This window comes from Oncorhynchus nerka, linkage group LG9b, assembly GCF_034236695.1.
Source record: "Oncorhynchus nerka isolate Pitt River linkage group LG9b, Oner_Uvic_2.0, whole genome shotgun sequence".
In the NCBI taxonomy this organism is placed as follows: domain Eukaryota; kingdom Metazoa; phylum Chordata; class Actinopteri; order Salmoniformes; family Salmonidae; genus Oncorhynchus; species Oncorhynchus nerka.
Window position 1 is genome coordinate 3,466,501 of NC_088424.1, and position 20,049 is coordinate 3,486,549.

A 20,049-nucleotide genomic window follows, 5' to 3' on the forward strand; every position below is an offset into this window, starting at 1 on the left:
TGAAATGTCTCCTGACCTATATAGTGGTGCATTTATAATCAACTTGGGACTAGGGCCCTATCGATTCTTGTTGTGTCTCGGTTGAGTTGAAACACTACAGCTCCTCACTACAACAAGTAAGACATTATATTTTTCGAAACCTCAATGCACATATACAGTATTGTCACAACTCACGACACTAGATTGTGCAGCACTTTTTTTTTTAAACAAGACAAGCCTGTGGTCAACTTTTTGGTTCATCCAAACATACCTTATGGTCAGAAGTTTTTCCTAACCACATGACCTGACTCAGAAATACTTTGGGGTCTATGTAATTAGCTTACCAGAGTTTGTCCTGGTCAGGTGACGTGGTCAGGAACACCTCCCTAATAACGTGTGTGTGTGTGTGTGTGTGTGTGTGTGTGTGTGTGTGTGTGTGTGTGTGTGTTTGAACAGAATGAACCAACCAACCACCATTTATTTATCCTATGAAGGGAATCACATTACAGACGGTTTTAATGATTCAGTTAGTGGTCTTTGATGTTGGCGCGGTGACTGCGCTATGAAACCCTCTAATGTCCCTTTATACATCCTCCATGGAGGGAAAAGGCAGGATGTGGTTCCACCTTCTTGGCACGTCTCGCACCCCCGATGGCTCGGGCCAGGCAGCTGCTTTGTGGTGCAAGCCGGATTTCACCAGCACACCCCTTTATGAAGGCCCCCCTTTGATGGACCTCCACCGTTTCTTGCGTGCCTCAAGACTTAGCATTAAACTTGGAGCTAACATAAGTCTTCACATCATATTCAAGGTTATTCATCACCTGTTGGTGAAGCTGTAGCATGTGTCACTCAGTGTCACTTTCAGGGCCACCACTACGACACCTGTGTGTGACTGACCAGGATTCGAACCCGGGTCTCCTGCGTGCCACAAGACTGTTACCCCTCTTAACTAAAGCATTCGCTTGAGGAGCTAACATAAGTCTTCAGGTCTGAGGCAAGTTTATTCATCACTCAAGCATAATTCACCTCACCAACCCTGTTGTACATGGATATAGTCCAGAGTCTTCATAAAAGTTGTTGAGAGAAAATAGGTCTCTGCAGTATAGGCCTCTGCAGTAACTCGCCTTCTGCTACTCGGTTTTTTGAGGAGGAACTCCGATTTCATGGCTGCTCTTGACAGTACACAAGTTCATAGGTTTCGCGATGGTGACGTCATTGTGATTTTACCCCAAGTTGTTGACGCAAATTGCTGTAACACACACTGGTTTGTCCCATTGTGCGAAGCATATGGGTCCGATCCGTTCCATATGAGATTCCTTCAAAGTGGAGATTGGGGTTTCCCACAGAAACTATGTTCAGTGCCTTTTCGGTGGGTACTGCTAGTTTACAGTGAGTGATACAGTAACGTATGATGAGGACAAGTAGTTGTCCCCTGACCATGTTACTTGAACAGGAAAAACTCTTGGCCAGATAGGCTATAACTAGGCTCCATACAATATTGGCAATAACTATTACCTCTTTCTTTCTTGATCAGGTCACTTGGTCCGAGGAAAACTCCTAGCCCCACGTATGACCGATCTGGGGCTCACATGATTTTGTGTCAAAGAAACGTTCCTCTCCGTGTCAAATGTCAGTCATGGTCCACCATGACTCTCCAACCAGTCCAGTCATCCATCCTCCCAGAAATACACTCCAGGCTTTTTGTGGGAGGAAGTTGCCTTGGTGTCTCAAACCCTGGGTCTGGTCTCCCCCCCCCCAGCTTAGGGAGTAAAAGTTTGCCTCTCATGTTGCATGTGCCTTGCCTTTTGATATGTTTTTTTTTCAATCTCTTTCCCTCCCTCCCCAGCTAACGATTCTAGGGAGAGAGAGAACGTTTTTGTAATGTTCCCCTGATGTTTGTGTCCAGTTTTCCATTAGTTAGGGGAACATTCTATGTATGTTAGCGCAAGCCTCCTGAGAACCTATTTAGCATGTCCTGGCATTAGAGTTAGGAGAACATTCCCTTAATGTCAAACAGAACTTACCCAGAATGTGGTTATCATGTTCTCAGAATATCGTATATGGGTCATTTTACAGAATTGATACAAATTGGGGGTTGAATTTGCTTTTCTAATTTGTATCCTATTTTCCCAAAACCCTCAGCACACGTCTTCCAACATATGTCAGGTCAATATATATTACATACACACACACACATATATATTTATATATAATATATATATACACACACACACACACACACAGTTGAAGTCAGAAGTTTACATACACTTAGGCTGGAGTCATTAAAACTAGTTTTTCAAACTCTCCACAAATGTCCTGTTAACAGACTATAGTTTTGGCAAGTTGGTTAGGACATCTACTTTGTGCATGACACAAGTAATTTTTCTAACAATTGTTTACATACAGATTATTTAGCTTATAATTCACTGTATCACAATTCCAGTGGGTCAGAAGTTTACATACAGTAAGTTGACTGTGCCTTTAAACAGCTTGGAAAATTCCTGATGATGTCATGGCTATAGAAGCTTCTGACAGGCTAATTGACATAAGTCGAGGTGTACCTGTGGATGTATTTCAAGGCCTACCTTCAAACTCAGTGCCTATTTGCTTGACATCATGGGAAAATCCAAATAAGTCAGCCAAGAATTCAGAAAAACAAGTCTGGTTCATCCTTGGGAGCAATTTCCAAACGCCTGAAGGTACCACGTTCATCTGTACAAACAATAGTATGGAAGGATAAACACCATGTGACCACGCAGCTGTCATATTGCTCAGGAAGGAGACGTGTTCTGTCTCCTAGAGATCAACGTACTTTGGTGTGAAAAGTGCAAATCAATCCCAGAACAAAAGCAAAGGACCTTGTGAAGGAAGATGCTGGAGGAAACGGGTACAAAAGTATCTATATCCACACTAAAACAAGTCCTATATCGACATAACCTGAAAGGCTACGGTTTGCAACTGCACATGGGGACAAAGATTACACTTTTTGGAGAAGTGTCCTCTGGTCTGATGAAACAAAAATAGAACTGTTTGGCCATAATGACCATCGTTATATGTTTGGAGGAAAAAGCTTGCAAACTGAAGAACACCATCCCAACCGTGAAGCACGAGGGTGGCATCATGTTGTGGGGGTGCTTTGCTGCAGGAGGGACTGGTGCACTTCACAAAATAGATGGCATCATGATGAGGAAGGAAAATGATGTGGATATGTTGAAGCAACATCTCAAGACATCAGTCAGGAGTTAAAGCTTGGATGCAAATGGGTCTTCCAAATGGACAATGACCCCAAGCATACTTCCAAAGTTGTGGCAAAACGGCAACAAAAGTCAAGGTATTGGAGTGCCCATCACAAAGCCCTGACCTCAATCCTATAGAAAATTTGTGGACGGAACTGAGAGTGTGTGCGAGCAAGGAGGCCTACAAACCTGACTCAGTTACACCAGCTCTGTCAGGATGAATGGGCCAAAATTCACCCAACTTTTTGTGGGAAGCTTGTGGAAGGCTACCCAAAACATTTGACCCAATTTAAACAATTTTAAGGCAATGCTACCAAATACTAATTGAGTGTATGTAAACTTCTGACCCACTGGGAATGTGATGAAAGAAATCAAAGCTGAAATAAATCATTCTCAACTATTTTTCGGACATTTAACATTCTTAAAATAAAGTGGTGATCCTAACTGACCTAGGACAGGGAATTTTTACAAGGATTAAATGTCAGGAATTGTGAAGAACTGAGTTTAAATGTATTTGGCTAAAGTGTATGTAACCTTCCCGACTTCAACTGTGTGTATATATACACAACTCTCCTTCCGTGGCCTCCAATTGCTCTTAAATACAAGTAAAACTAAATTCATGCTCTTCAACCGATCGCTGCCTGCACCTGGCCGCCCATCCAACATCACTACTCTGGACGGTTCTGACTTAGAATATGTGACAACTACAAATACCTAGGTGTCTGGTTAGACTGTAAAATCTCCTTCCAGACTCACATCAAACATCTCCAATCCAAAGTTAAATCTAGAACTGGCTTCCTATTTCGCAACAAAGCATCCTTCACTCATGCTGCCAAACATACCCTTGTAAAACTGACCATCCTACCTATCCTCGACTTCAGCGATGTCATTTACAAAATAGCCTCCAATATCCTACTCACAGTGCCATCCGTTTTGTCACCAAAGCCCCACATACTACCCACCACTGCGACCTGTACGCTCTCGTTGGCTGGTCCTCGCTTCATACTCGTCGCCAAACCCACTGGCTCCATGTCATCTACAAGACCCTGCTAGGTAAAGTCCCCCCTTATCTCAGCTCGCTGGTCACCATAGCAGCACCCACCTGTAGCATGCGCTCCAGCAGATATATCTCTCTGGTCACCCCCAAAACTAATTATTCCTTTGGCCGCCTCTCCTTTCAGTTCTCTGCTGCCAATGACTGGAACGAACTACAAAAATCTCTGAAACTGGAAACTCGTATCTCCCTCACTAGCTGTAAGCACCAGCTGTCAGAGCAGCTCACAGATTACTGCACCTGAACATAGCCCATCTATAATTTAGCCCAAACAACTACCTGTCCCCCTACTGTATTTATTTATTTATTTATTTTGCTCCTTTGTACCCCATTATTTCTCTCTACCATTCTTCCACTGCAAATCTACCATTCCAGTGTTTTACTTGCTATATTGTATTTACTTCGCCACCATGGCCTTTTTTTGCCTTTACCTCCCTTATCTCACCTCACTTGCTCACATTGTATATAGACTTATTTTTCTACTGTATTATTGACTGTATGTTTGTTTTACTCCATGTGTAACTCTGTTGTTGTTTGTGTCGAACTGCTTTGCTTTGTCTTGGCCATGTCGCAATTGTAAATTAACTTGTTCTCAAATATATATTTTTATATATCTTACTCACACACTTTGTTTATTTTTTACATTTAACCTTTGTTTAACTTGGCAAGTCAGTTTAAGAACAAATTCTTATTTACAATGACGGCCTACCCGGACAACGCTGGGCTAATTGTGCGCCGCCTTATGGGACTCCCAATCACGGCTGGTTGTGATACAGCCTCGATTCGAACCAGGGTGTCTGTAGTGAGGCCTCTAGCACTGAGATGCAGTGCCTTAGTCTTGGGAGCAAATATTGCAATTTTGAAATAGTTACCGGAGTTCCTTACCACCCCACTAAATGTGTCACATAGTGAAAAAGTTGCAATAAAGGGATAACCATGCTAATTTTGATTACAGATTAATTGTAGAAAGGTAATGTGATTGCAAATACAATATCTTTATTTTGACAAAATAACAGGCTTAACAAGTGTCAATCGTAGAGCTAAATGGAGGACTGTTGATGGATATAACTTGTTTTAGTATAGACATTTGCCATTGAGGGCTTCAATCTTATAAAAGGAAAGGAAAGGGGGATACCTAGTTAGTTGTACAACTGAATGCGTTCAACTGAAGTGTCTTCCGTATTTAACCCAACCCTTCTGAATCAGAGAGGTGCAGGGGGCTGCCATAATCAACATCCACGTCTTTGGCGCTCGGGGAACAGTGGGTTAACTGCCTTGCTCAGGGGCAGAACGACAGATTTTTACCATTTTCATATCGGGGAGTCGATCCAGTAACCTTTCGGTTACTGGCCCAACGCTCTAACCACTAAAGCAGTCAATTAGGTGGGGATTCCTATGGGTTGGGAGTGATCAATCAATGATCAGAGTGCATTGTCTTCTTCAAATTGGGTTGCCTATGCTTTGTATACCAAAGACTAAGGTAATATCCAGGAGCCAAGACCAAGATTCATACGAGGACATTGGTCCCAAGATCCAGACCCAGTGAGTTGAATCCATGGAAGAATCTCAATTGAATGCTCCTCGCGTCTCTCCTCGCCTCCTTCTCAAAACCATTGGAGGTCAGGGGAGAGAACCTCTGGCTTTCTCATCCAATGGGTTTTGAGGAGGAGGCGAGGAAAGACACGAGAAGTAAGCAATTGAGATTCCCCCATGACAAGTTAAAGACCACATTTATTTGGTCCATGGGTCTATTGTTATTTTACTGCTGCTCTTGAATTATTTCTTACTATTTTTAGGTATTTACTTAAAACTGCATTGTTGTTTAAGGGCTTGTAATTAAGCATTTCACTGTAAGGTCTACACCGGTTGTATTTGGCACATGTGAAAAATACAATTTTATTTGATTTTGATATCTAGTTTGTTGCACAACTGTGTGGTGGTTAACTGCCTTGCTCAAGGGCGAAATGGCAGATTTTTCCACCTTGCCGTCTTGGGGATTTGAACAAGCAACCTTTCGAATACTGTCCCACCGGTTAGAGCCCTCCTGCTGGCTATTCATCTCAGTACATTACACTGAAGTGTCCACTACCCACATGGTGGTTCTCTGTAGCTCAGTTGATAGAGCATGGCTCATGCAACTTTATAATAGAGATATCCTCAATGCTGCTGCCCGTGCGGTCACAGACCATTATGGCACAGATACAAAGATGAGACAGATATCTCTATGGTGTCGGTTGTGACCGTTTCGGGCGTGGACCATTTTGGACTTTAAAGAATCCCCATAGCTAAACATCTTTGTTTTGGACATATGTACATCCAAGCAAACATATATTTTAGTCCCAAAACCTTACTTTACATATAGATAGGTAGTGGCACAAAAATACATGATGATTTACCAACTTGCTCACTCATTTTCTCCAAATTGTTTGCAAACAGACAATTTACCATGTGGCCATGCTGGAGACTGGAGCAATTCTGTCACCTCGTGATATTTGTAGGGGTTACGTCACATTCATTCTACAGTATTTTAAAGGTGCAATATGCAGAAATCGCTCCTCCATTTCCTGGTTGCTGAAATTCTAATAGGTTGCCTAATTTCAGTTTACACAACAAAACAAGCAGTCATTGTGTAGGGATCATTGTACCATCTAAACTGCTGTGACATTCAGTGTATTTCCCATATCCAAAAATATGGTCATTTCAGCTGTTTGAATCTGGTGTACAAAACCAAAAGTAAAAGATGCAAAAACTAAACTTAAGAACGGAAAGCATAGAAATAGTGCACGTACAGTATCTAACGCTTCTTAGACTTGCTTTCAATGAGAATGACAAATCTAGAACTCACATTTCCATGTGAATTTGGTCAATCAAAAATCACACTTGGAAAGCATGTTCTGTATATATTTGGCATGACGTTGATAGAATATTCTCCTAACACTCCAAAAACGGGACACAGGGATATTCCTGCAACGTTCCAATGAAATGTGTCATCTAGAACATTAATATTGAATATCCTGAGAACATGGTTCTGGGTAAGTTCTGTTGGACATTAAGTCAATAGTCTCTTTGAAACAGTCCTTGCACATCACTGGAACATTCCTATGAAAACGTAACCTAATGAGACAATTAAGGGAGCGTTCTCTAAAGTTGCGGGAACATTTGTTGTTAGCTGGGTGTCTCTCTTTCAAGAGGATCAGAGTGAGGAGAGCTTGTTGGTCTAGCACGGTGGTGTGAGCGTCTGCAGCTCTCTGAAGTCCCTCTTTGAAGCTTTCAGTTGCTGACCAATATGTTTCAGCTGGGTTTCTCACTCTCTCTCTCTTTTAGTCTATCTATCCATCAATCGCTCTCTTCTCTTTGTCTTTCTCCATTTTTGTATTCTAATTTCTTTGGTACCCCCTTTTATCCACTCGATATCTCCCTCTTTCTCCTGCCTCTCTCTTTCGATGACTCTACTCTCTATCCAAGGGCAACAGAATAGTTTTCCCAGTGTAAGCCTCCTAGACATACACATGTTAACGGTTGCATGTTTGTCAGTATTAAGGATCTGTCCCTCTCCTCAAGCCAACCGCATTAGCCATTGAGGCTATACAGTACATTATAAACAACCGTGTAGCCCTGGTGCGTGTCTGCCCTGCGACTCTGAAGTGAAACGTCTCGTGCATGGAGGGTGAGTAAATGCGCTGGCAGGGCTCCGCCTCCCCCTTCCCCCTCAAACCCTCCTCAGGCCGGGGGGCTCACTGACACATCAACGCCACAAGGCGAGCAGAGTAGCAGACGTAACCACCTCGCACGACTTGGTTAAGGAGAAAGAGAGAGAGGGAGGGAGAGCAAGAGAGAGAGGGAGGGAGAGCAAGAGAGAGAGGGAGGGAGAGCAAGAGAGAGAGGGAGGGAGAGCAAGAGAGAGAGGGAGGGAGAGCAAGAGAGAGAGGGAGGGAGAGCAAGAGAGAGGGAGGGAGAGCAAGAGAGAGGGAGGGAGAGGGAGGGAGAGCAAGAGAGAGGGAGGGAGAGAACGAGAGGGGGTGAGCGGGAGAGAGAGAGAGAGAAGGAATGCAGGGGCATAGACACATTGACACAGAGAGAGAGGGTGACACTACTACAACTCTTAGCCTCTTTCCTTGACTGAGAGTGCATTTGAGTTAACCGGACCACCACGTATGATGAAGGATCACTGCTCGCCTCTTCACGCCTCCCCACCCGGACATCCCGGGACCCCCATACGGCATGGCCACACTGCCCTGGGACCCCCACCATGCTCTGTGTCGGACATGGAGCCGCTGCGTCCTGAGTTTGTATCTGCTGTGTGTCTGTTGACAGACGAGTCGTACCAGAAGCTGGCCATGGAGACGATGGAGGAGCTGGACTGGTGTCTTGACCAGCTGGAGACCATCCAGACCTACCGTTCCGTCAGCGACATGGCTTCCAACAAGGTAAAACTGAGCTGAACTGTTGTTTATATGACCGTGACGCAACCACAACACAACTTTAACATAACCACAGCATGACCGTAATGCAGCAACAACACAAATGCAACACCTCACCACTGTAATGTAACCACAACACAACTGCAACTCAACATGACCATAATGCAACAACAACCACACAAACCTACTATAACACAACCTGAAACGAACCACTTAAGTGCATTGAGACTATTGCTGTGATGATATTTTGTTGTATGATCTGGTTAGTAGCTCGTCGGCATGATAGTACACAGAAACTAGATGTGGATTGAGATAATATTGGACATATGTTAAGGCTGCTTGGTGTCTTTTGAGTCTTTACTGTGCAATATGAAGAGTGCTTTGCTTAACTTTGGGGTTGTTCCACGAAATGAGTCCCTTTTGCATCCCTTTGATATTTTAAGTAGAAATTGTGCACCAATATTTTTATTTTAAACGCCTGTTGTATTAAATGAAGTGCCCTTTAATATAGACCACATGTACAATTCTATAAATCAGATTTTTATATGACCTCTGTGCACCCTCTGTAGACTTCTAGGACTTCTTAACCTCAAAATTCCTCAAGTTTTCACCGTCATTGTAAAGCCCTAGTTATTTTCTTGCTTTAACAAAATCATTTCTGGAGATTGTTTATTTCATGGGATTAGTGATTGATTTTAATTAAGGAATAAATAAAAAAACCTGCCCCTCATTTTAAGGTAAACCCTGTTATGTGAACTGCTCTCATTTTAATATAGTGAAAGTATTCCTTTTTTTTAAATTTATTCTAAAGAAACATTGAACATCTAATAGTTAAATCAGTGGATAGATTGGCATTCAGATAGGCTGTAAAGCAGGTGAGCTGGTTCTACCATTTTTGGCCATTTTCTGGTGTTTTGTGGTGGAAAACTCAGCGGTTCAGGCATAACACGTCGATTCTGTTACTCATATATAGACAGGCTAGAGACGTTTTAAACATTTTTATTTTGTTTGTGAAGATTGCATTCAAATGCCCCTCCCTGGTGAACACAAGCTTCCATTCCTCCTGTCACAAGGGGATCCATGGCTGATTTCAGATGAAATCGTCAACTTTATTTGGCACGTTTGATACACTTACTATCGTCATTTTTTTATTTAACCTCTTGTGATGGGAGAATTAGTGTTTTATTAAGATGAACATGTGCTCTTTATGACAGAATGTTAAAATGAGGAGAAATAAAACATGTTTATTTCTCACCAAGTTACACTATCCGAAGGGGACTCATTTCGTGGAACAACCCATTGACGTACTTGCCAAGTGGTTAGCATCCTGCGGTTGTGTGTGTGTGTGTGTCAACGGCTACTGCTGTTTCATGGCTCTGCTATAAAATGCACAAACAGTGGAGAGTTTGCATAGAGGACCATAGACTACTGTTCTCGCTGAATAAGACGCCTATCTGAATACCAATCTATCCATTTGTTGTCTTTTCTGTGTAAGACTGTGATATTAATGAATTAGATACACAATATGAATAATAGTCACCATCGTGCCTGATAGGTCTTTTTGTCTGATGACGTCATCGTGTCTGGGATAGCTCATATTAGCCAGACATTATTCAATGGCTCAAGCATTTTTCGGAAACATGACCAAAACCTGACGTTTCTTGCGATAACTCTGGTTTTATAACGGTTTTAGATTAACTATTTGTCAGTCTAATTTGACACTTGCGTGCTAGGCTAGCTGATACTGTTGGTGGCAACGTTGGTTAGCCATATGGCACTTTTACTAATGAATAATGATCATGAATTTGATTTATGTGGTGATTTTTATTTTATTTTTATGTTCTCAACACTCTTACGAGGGGAACCTCACCTCCACTCTTTTCTACAATGAGCCTACAGTAAAATAATGTATAACTGCACAGCAAACTCAGAGAGTAGACCGTATGGTGACCAAAATACGCTAAGGATTCAGCTTGGGAGGTCACCCTTCTCAGTTCCCCTGTCCTACACAGTGACATTACAGTGGAGTTGCGGTCAAAAGGAAGCGCCAACCCTAACCGTGTTGACCGGTGACCATGACATGCGTTTCCTGTCTCTTTTCCTGAGCACCACACAGCCTCCTCTTCACCCTTTCCCCAGGACACCAGACTACAATGGCCCCTAAGGTCAAGGCCTCCCTTTATTGTTATCAACGTCACAGGGACTCAACACAATGAGTCCGGAGACCCTGAACACACGCAAGTACAACATTCAGTACTCAGCGTTCAGACAGGGTACTGGAGCCATTGTTGACCATGAGTCATAGGCCTCTAAGATGGATGGTTGACGGTTAACCCAAGTCCAGTGTGTTGGGAATAGGACTGGGGAGTGGAGGCTAGAAGGTCGCAGGTTCAAATCCCCGGTCAGATGACTCCTCTTGTGCAGTGGTGTGTGAGGCACGTGGCATTTATTGATCTATAATATTGAGAATGGTGCAAAATCCCCAAATGCTGCTCACGGTATGCGTTTGCACTTTGCGAAGTGGGAAATCTCATAGCATGAACCAGAGCTGGAGGGCAAACAGTACTTGTTCTCTTTTAAATAGGGGACTATTACATTGGTTGGTCCTAACCCTGGTCCACTGAGTGTGGAGGCTTTTTTTTCAGACCAGCATAAGGAGCATTGTGCAGGCCTACATCCCCAACGAAGGAATGGTCCCATCGAATCCAATGTTTTCGGGGTGGAACTAATTAACCCTATAATGGGTATTTCCCCGGGGGGAGGTTTCCAAGGAGAGGTTTCCACAGGTGTATCCCGGGCTTGGACCACACACACACACACACACACACTGTTCTGTTAGGCCACTCCAAAGTTCCAATGACCTCAGAGGAGCAAGCTGCAATAGCTGCTGTTCTAGCACCACTGTCATTAAGTTCCTCACACGTCCATACTGACGTTAGCTCTGGGCCTTAGACAAACACAGCCATCTGAATCCAGTTAGCGAGAGCGGCTTTACGGGCTAGCGTGCTAGCCTAGCATTGAGTGCTAGTAGGAAACTTTAACTCACATGTGGTCATTACACTTTAAAGTGCTGCAGTCTTTAGACCAGAGGGACGGAATTATTGAAACAGATGTGGAAGTTTTTGGGTCAGTGGCTTGAGGGAGGGTAATGCTTTTTAAATGACTGTTTGATAATAATAGTGTTTGACTAGTAGTTGTACTAATGAGATGAGACTTATTTTTCTGGAGTTGCAGGTCCTTTAACTTTTTTTATGCCTGCACAGAAATTGGCTTTGTATCTACAAAATGCTTTTCAGACCACAAAGATATATCCAAAATAACCTGCAAATGTTTCTATTAAATGATGGCCTTGATTTTTATAAGATTTTCTTACTAGACACAATTTCCCACAAGCCCTGCGGGAAACGTGTGTGTGTGTGTGTGTGTGTGTGTGTGTGTGTGTGTGTGTGTGTGTGTGTGTGTGTGTGTGTGTGTAACTATACTTGTGGGGACCAGAAAATTTGACCAACTTGGGACATTTTTCTCCACAAGGTAAAATGCTAATTCTAGGGGGTTTAGGGTTAAGGTTAGAAATAGGTTTAGGAACTCGGGATAGTTTTAGGGTTAGGAGCTAGGATTATGTTTAAGGTTAGGTTTTTGGGTTAATGTTAGGGGTAGGGTTAGGGGAAAATTGAATTTTGAATGAAACTGAATTCTGTGTCCCCATAAGGTTAGTTATACAATTTGTGTGTGTGTGTGTGTGTCCGTGACCACTACAGCTGTTTACCCTGCAAACATTCCAAACTAGGACACAGGGACTGGCACAGGTTCGAGTCATATTAGGCTTTGTCTGCTTGAGTCAGAATTGCACTATGTGAGCGTTGCAATCTGCTGTATCTCTTTGCTTTAAATCAACCAAGGCCAAACCTCCAATCTAGTTTCATTGTGCCAACATTGCAAATCTGCTCAGAGAGTAGGACAAGGAAATCGACCTCCATTGCTTTATCTTTTATTTAAACAGGGACGTCACATTGTGATTTAAATACATGTTTCAAGTGTGCCCTGGGTGGGACCTTGCGAAATAGACACAAATGTAATCTTTCACTTTCCTCCCCAAATAGTTGACGGTGCAGTGCGTCAGTGTGATTGCCTGGTATTTTGTAACGAGGGACTTTGCCTACATTACAGGTCAGTGCCAGGGGCATTGTCAAGAGGCTCTTACCAGTAAATTGCCACAGTAACTTTAGTCAGAAGGAGGAAGCTGGTGGGGAAGGAAGGGAGGGTGGCGACAGGCACCGAGCTACATTATGATAGAGGAGGAGTTGTTTAGCTTAGTCTCTGTGTGGGCCAGTCAACCAGCCAGCCAATCAGTCATGTTTTATTGTTTTACGTTTCCTGACTGTCGCCAGAAGAGAGTAGACTTGAATACAGAGAGGAAGCAGACCCAGAGAGCGAGAGAAACAGCAACACGCTAACATATTTGAGAGAAGTTTTAACACAAGTTTTTGAACATTTATATTTATATAATTTATTTGATTTGATTTACGTGTGGCATTGCCTTTGCAATAATGGGACTATGCTGCTCTGAGACGAACAAGAAAACGTTTGGGATGCTTACAAGTTGGAAACAGGTGAGTTTGTACACTACCTTGTTTTGCTAGAGTGAGTATCTACTCTTGTCTAAGGGAAATGGATTTACTTAAAAACATTTGTTTTTATCTGAATGTCGGGACTTAGTCAGATTGTATGGGTTTGGATCATACACTTGCTCTGTCATTGTAATTTATTTACAAAAAAACGTTCACTTCACTTGAACCTTTTACTGCATCGGGCTAAATCCGGGTCAGAGTTATTCTTGCTAGTCTAAAACAAATCTACTTTGAAACAAAAGTTTGCACCTCACACACATGGTTATGGGCTTAAAAAGAAGAAGACACTTGTACCATGTCAGGTATAGAGTTGAAATGTACTACATTTTCAGTTTAAGTCCCAATATTACACTTTTATATACATCATAGAAGACTGAAATAACAAAACTGTTTGACGTAGAAACACTGGATTTTCATCGGGTTTAAAAAATATATATATATAAACTTTATTAATGATGAAATTCTGAAAAATATGAATAACATTCCACCCATGAGGCCAAAGAGGGCACTTTTGGTCATTGACTGCAGGAAAGGGCTACATGTTGCTCTTTTGAATTGCATTCAAAGTACAGTAGCATTCATGGATAATATTGTAATAAATAGCATAATAACTAATCGTAACTCTATTAAATTACCTAATAACCTCACAGTGGTTTAGTATTATGCTGTATGTCCAGGAATTTAGTTTCTGCATTTTCGATGTTGTGTCTATTTTAGAGATTAGGGTCATTCAGACAATGGTTGAGTTGTTCAGACTAGTTGGAACATAATCTGATATGTTGTTTCAGACTTGAAAAAACTAGTTCACCAGTTAACGATAATATAGTATAATAATGTATTGGATTTTTTTCTATAGCGCTTTTGCTCGCGCTCAAAACGCTTTAGCCTACAATATAAGTGGGAACCTCACCTCCTCCACTATCCATGTGTATTCATGCACACAATATAATGTATGGTTTTGTGGGTCGGATAGTGGTTATCTGAATGCAGTGACATTATCCACCAAGGAGCCTGTTGAAAGCGCCTTTTGACATCTTTCATAGACTGCGGTGGCGCTCATCTTATCACTACCTACTTTGAATATGTTCATTTCAACATTGTGAACACTTAACACTTCAATACTCGGAGCTCATTCGCCACACAAATGTACACTCGCTTTCGAAAGCGCCAAATAACAACCTGTTGTCACAAGTGTGTTCCCCAAGTCTGACATAACTGCGTGAGTAACGGCGCGGCGTTGGGTAATGTGTCCTACCCGAACACACTCATGTTTCCGTCATCCTGCATTAACGCATGGTTTGCGGATGTTGTATGACTACCATACCGTACTGGCGTATGCTAGCCTACTGAACGTCGTTATGACTACCATATGGTGCTGGCATAGCTCGGTATGACTAGCGGGGAAACACAGAAGACATAGTCTATGACTCATATGAGTCAATTTACAGAGGTCACGATTCAGTACCTTTACGCCTTCAGTAAGAATATATTACAAATACGCTTCAACAGAATATCCGTATTGGATTTGGACATTTCCAGTTTGGGAAGTTATGTTGTTGTTGTTGTTGTTGTTGTTGTTTGGGGGGGGGGTTATAAGAGTCTCTAGCAGTTGGGTTTGTAGAGTTGAGTGCAGCCAAAGCTTTGAAAGACAGACGGCTTCTTTCTTCTTGCATTTTCAAAGTTGTGTTCCGGTTGCAGTCAATGGGAAATAACAGACCGGTCTACCATATGACAGCCATTCACTGCTAGAGAGGGTGCGATTTAATGGTTCACTGAAAAAGCACCTGTTTGAAACGAGTTTTTGCTAGAAAGGACAAAACAAATCCAAGTGATTCTGTAAATTAGCTGCAGGATATTTGATTGGCTATTTCTCAGATTACCATATTACAACGCATACATTTTTATATTTGGATCAAGATAAAAATTGACAAGTAAAGTCGAAAATATAGATGAATAGGATACCTTTGATTTCATGCATCAGTTTTCAAGAGTGGGCAGTTATATTAATGGTTTTTGCTAAATTAAATGAAAGTCTTGAAAATATAAAACAAGTAAAATATTAATTTAGTGAAAAAGGAAAAGCAAGCCCATTTGAAATTAAGTAGTGCACATTGAGATGAAGTAGTGGCCAGAGTCAGGACGATGCACAGCTGCCTCCCTTCTCTCAGCTGAGTAATGCGCAGCAGTGTGTGTGCGTGTGCGCGCGCGTTTGGAGGAGAGACCTCCGTGAGAGCGTCTATGCAGTACACGTGACTCTGTTGCCATGGCGTGATCTACGTGTTGATGTCTGCAGTGGTTTGTGTTGATGTGCATGTTGTTGGCAGGGACAGAGGGAGAGAGAGAGGGGTCTGAGGGAGAGAGAAAGAGGAGAGAGAGAGGGGGGCGACATCTGCAGCCAGTCACCGGGGATCCCTAGCCACCGTTGGAACCCCCTTCCCCCTCTTTCTTCCCTCGTTCAAGCCACTTAGCCTCTCTGATTCTCCTTTTAGTCTCATCAGATGGATGGATGGATGGATGGATATAGCACTGGAATCCCCTCCGCAACCCGCCTCCATTGGCTACCTCTGGGATGCATAGAGATATGATAGCAATGCAATAGGACTGGGATCTCCTCTTTGAGAACCATTTGTCTTCCATTGGCTGTATAGACATAGATATAGATACCGTGGTTAAAGGGAGGCACCTACAGTACCTAAGAGATAGTTTCTACATATGTAGCTACAAGCTTCCTACCTACTGACCTACTTATATATTGCTGTTCAGGGGAATACCGTCTACTGCTGAAGGAAATACAGTCGCTATCCAACTAGCTGCTGTGACTGGGGAAGATATCACTGGGAGATTCCAGAAATGAGGAAGAGCACTCGGCGGGGGTCTAGGTGCTCGTCTTGGTGGGGGTTATCGTTGATCTGTCATCTGTGACTCTGCGAAGAACCACCAAAGAGGCTGAAAGACCAAGATAGAAGAGATGGAGACATGGCTGTTGGTTGTTGAGGAAAGAAAGCCTTGGTTTTGCCTATTCAGACAGGGCTTCTGTTGAGGACAGCCAGGGGTGACAGCTATAGGACAGCTACAGGATATACAGCTACAGTACAGCACCATGCCTGAAGCCAACACCATGCTCTGTGTCTCCTGGGGGTACATCAAGGTATGTGGGGGGACTGGGGGTAAATGTGTGTTCGTGGGGAGAGACGGGTTGTATACTTGTAGCACGTTCTAGTACTTATTTGAATATTGCATCAGATTGATTGGGTACTACAGCCCATGATCTCAACTGAATCCATCTCACAACATAGATGTTATGCATTAGCTTCTTAACAGAATAAAGATGTGTGTGCGGGTAAATGTTTGGTTGAAAAGCTATTGCAGAAATGTGGTTGATTCTGACCCTATGCTGTACATATTAATCCAGAAATCTTTGATTTGTTTACTAAATATCTCAAAACAGGGCACTCAAATAGCCTATACTGTATAAAGATACGCAAAGTCCTTATATGGTATCAAACAAACAAGCCTATTCCCTTGGGCTCCAATAGTGGGCTCCAATTAGTGGTGTGCAGGTCAGCTGTTTGTTCGCCTGCACCCGCCCACAATTGCTAATAACCCATCCGCAATCACCCGACTATGTGATAAAGGGGAAATCTGAGGACTGTATCCGAACCTAATCCGCAAATATACCGTAGCAAATGCCCTGTAGGCTACAGACGGAGATGGAGGAACGATTTTTTTGAGAGGTTGCAGGATTTGTTTGTTGTTGCCTTAATTAGATATGTTTCTGCTTAGAATTTCCAACATTTTGGTAAGCTATTTGTTAGTCAACTTGCCTATAATTAGATACATGCAGCTTCTCTTCTGTCATTATTCGTTGCCCAAGAAGACTAAATTAACCCTTGCTCACCAGAATGTCATAAATGAATGCTTCAATCTAGTTGACATAGGTCAAAGTTCTCTGTCATCTCAGCTTCTTTTGCGGAGGAAAGAAGTTTAGGGACTGGGGGAAAAGTGCAATAGGTCTGTAAGGAAAGAGAAAGCTTTGAAAACAACCCAACATGTTTATAATAAGATTTCAGTTCAGCTATGTTATGTGGTTGAAATACTATCAGCTTTTATGATGTTGATAAAGGTAGCACTGCTACAGGCGGTCCCTAGGTGCGCATTCACATTATCTCAAGATGCTGAAAGAAAGAATCATTATTTTGTTCCCGAGTCAAAATATACATTTGGTGTATCATTTTACTGCAAGAAATGCTTAATTCTGCAGGAGTTAATATTAAGACTGTGAGAAGTTATAGACCTACAGTCAGTTTCCAGATTTCAGTTTCCATTTAACCCATCTGAACACTAAGCTTCAGTTTCTCTTGATGTGCCATAGATAGGCCTGTTTGAAATCCCTGTCGTGTGAATGTCGAATTTGTATAGCGCCTCACAATCAACACACATAGTCACTGCTATCTTCCTCTTTTGCCACTTCACTAAATCTTTCTGTCCGTCCCTTCAATTTATTTTCAACTCACCATTTCACAGCTTTTTTTTCTTAGTGAATAGACAAAACTTTTTCTGCCTGTTTCCAAAAGGGTTTGGCGTGTAGGCTATTTAGCGCGTGTAATGTTAGGCCCTAAAGCTTAGGTGTACGCGCTAATGCCAGAGAGCCTACAAATGAGGAAAAAACGATGTAGCCTATAGATCTAAATTGCCACACGAATTATACATTTATCGATTTTTTTACATTTTATGTATTGTTTCACCCGACCGCCACCCACCCGCCCTTTATCCACACAATATTTCATGACCCTAAACCCACCCGCCCTTTATCCACACAATATTTCATGACCCTAAACCCACCCGCCCTTTATCCACACAATATTTCATGACCCTAAACCCACCCGCCCTTTATCCACACAATATTTCATGACCCTAAACCCACCCGCCCTTTATCCACACAATATTTCATGACCCTAAACCCACCCGCCCTTTATCCACACAATATTTCATGACCCTAAACCCACCCGCCCTTTATCCACACAATATTTCATGACCCTAAACCCACCCGCCCTTTATCCACACAATATTTCATGACCCTAAACCCACCCGCCCTTTATCCACACAATATTTCATGACCCTAAACCCACCCGCCCTTTATCCACACAATATTTCATGACCCTAAACCCACCCGCCCTTTATCCACACAATATTTCATGACCCTAAACCCACCCGCCCTTTATCCACACAATATTTCATGACCCTAAACCCACCCGCCCTTTATCCACACAATATTTCATGACCCTAAACCCACCCGCCCTTTATCCACACAATATTTCATGACCCTAAACCCACCCGCCCTTTATCCACACAATATTTCATGACCCTAAACCCACCCGCCCTTTATCCACACAATATTTCATGACCCTAAACCCACCCGCCCTTTATCCACACAATATTTCATGACCCTAAACCCACCCGCCCTTTATCCACACAATATTTCATGACCCTAAACCCACCCGCCCTTTATCCACACAATATTTCATGACCCTAAACCCACCCGCCCTTTATCCACACAATATTTCATGACCCTAAACCCACCCGCCCTTTATCCACACAATATTTCATGACCCTAAACCCACCTGCCCTTTATCCACACAATATTTCATGACCCTAAACCCACCTGCCCTTTATCCACACAATATTTCCTTGACCCTAAACCCTAAACCCCCGCCCTTTATCCACACAATATTTCATGACCCTAAACCCACCCGCCCTTTATCCACACAATATTTCATGACCCTAAACCCACCCGCCCTTTATCCACACAATATTTCATGACCCTAAACCCACCCGCCCTTTATCCACACAATATTTCATGACCCTAAACCCACCCGCCCTTTATCCACACAATATTTCATGACCCTAAACCCACCCGCCCTTTATCCACACAATATTTCATGACCCTAAACCCACCTTCCCTTTATCCACACAATATTTCATGACCCTAAACCCACCCGCCCTTTATCCACACAATATTTCATGACCCTAAACCCACCCGCCCTTTATCCACACAATATTTCATGACCCTAAACCCACCTGCCCTTTATCCACACAATATTTCATGACCCTAAACCCACCCGCCCTTTATCCACACAATATTTCATGACCCTAAACCCACCCGCCCTTTATCCACACAATATTTCATGACCCTAAACCCACCCGCCCTTTATCCACACAATATTTCATGACCCTAAACCCACCCGCCCTTTATCCACACAATATTTCATGACCCTAAACCCACCCGCCCTTTATCCACACAATATTTCATGACCCTAAACCCACCTGCCCTTTATCCACACAATATTTCATGACCCTAAACCCACCTGCACCAAGGGGGAATGTGGTTTATGAGTCAACCCGCTCATCACTACTTAACGTCAATGGAAAGTCCCTGGAAACAAGTTATACCACTACCCCAGGGAAGCCATTTCCTGTTGGTCTCCATTCAGTATATCTAGTAAGGTGTTGTGTAATTTTGTATTTCCCCAGTTCAATGTCTTGTTGGTCTCCATGCACTGTACCTAACACAGTGTTGTGTCATTTTCTGTTACTGCAATTCAACACAAAACTGCTAATTCGCAACAGGAAATGGCTGACCTGAGGTAAACTTTTATCCAAAGCAACTTAGTATGTTCTACATATGGGTGGTCCCCGGGAATCAAACCCATTATCCTGGCATCGCAAGCACC

The 20,049-nt window shown here is 42.7% G+C and overlaps 1 protein-coding gene across 4 annotated transcripts in view; it reads left to right on the forward strand.

Moving 5' to 3' along the window:
* Positions 1-20,049, forward strand: part of LOC115114118 (3',5'-cyclic-AMP phosphodiesterase 4B-like) — a 124,293-nt gene that overhangs the window by 96,178 nt on the left and 8,066 nt on the right. For all 4 annotated transcript variants that reach the window (XM_029642111.2, XM_029642112.1, XM_029642113.2 and 1 more), the window contains one exon: positions 8,584-8,696. In XM_029642111.2, coding sequence (XP_029497971.2) covers positions 8,584-8,696 — 113 coding nt within the window. The remainder of the gene's footprint in view (positions 1-8,583; positions 8,697-20,049) is intronic.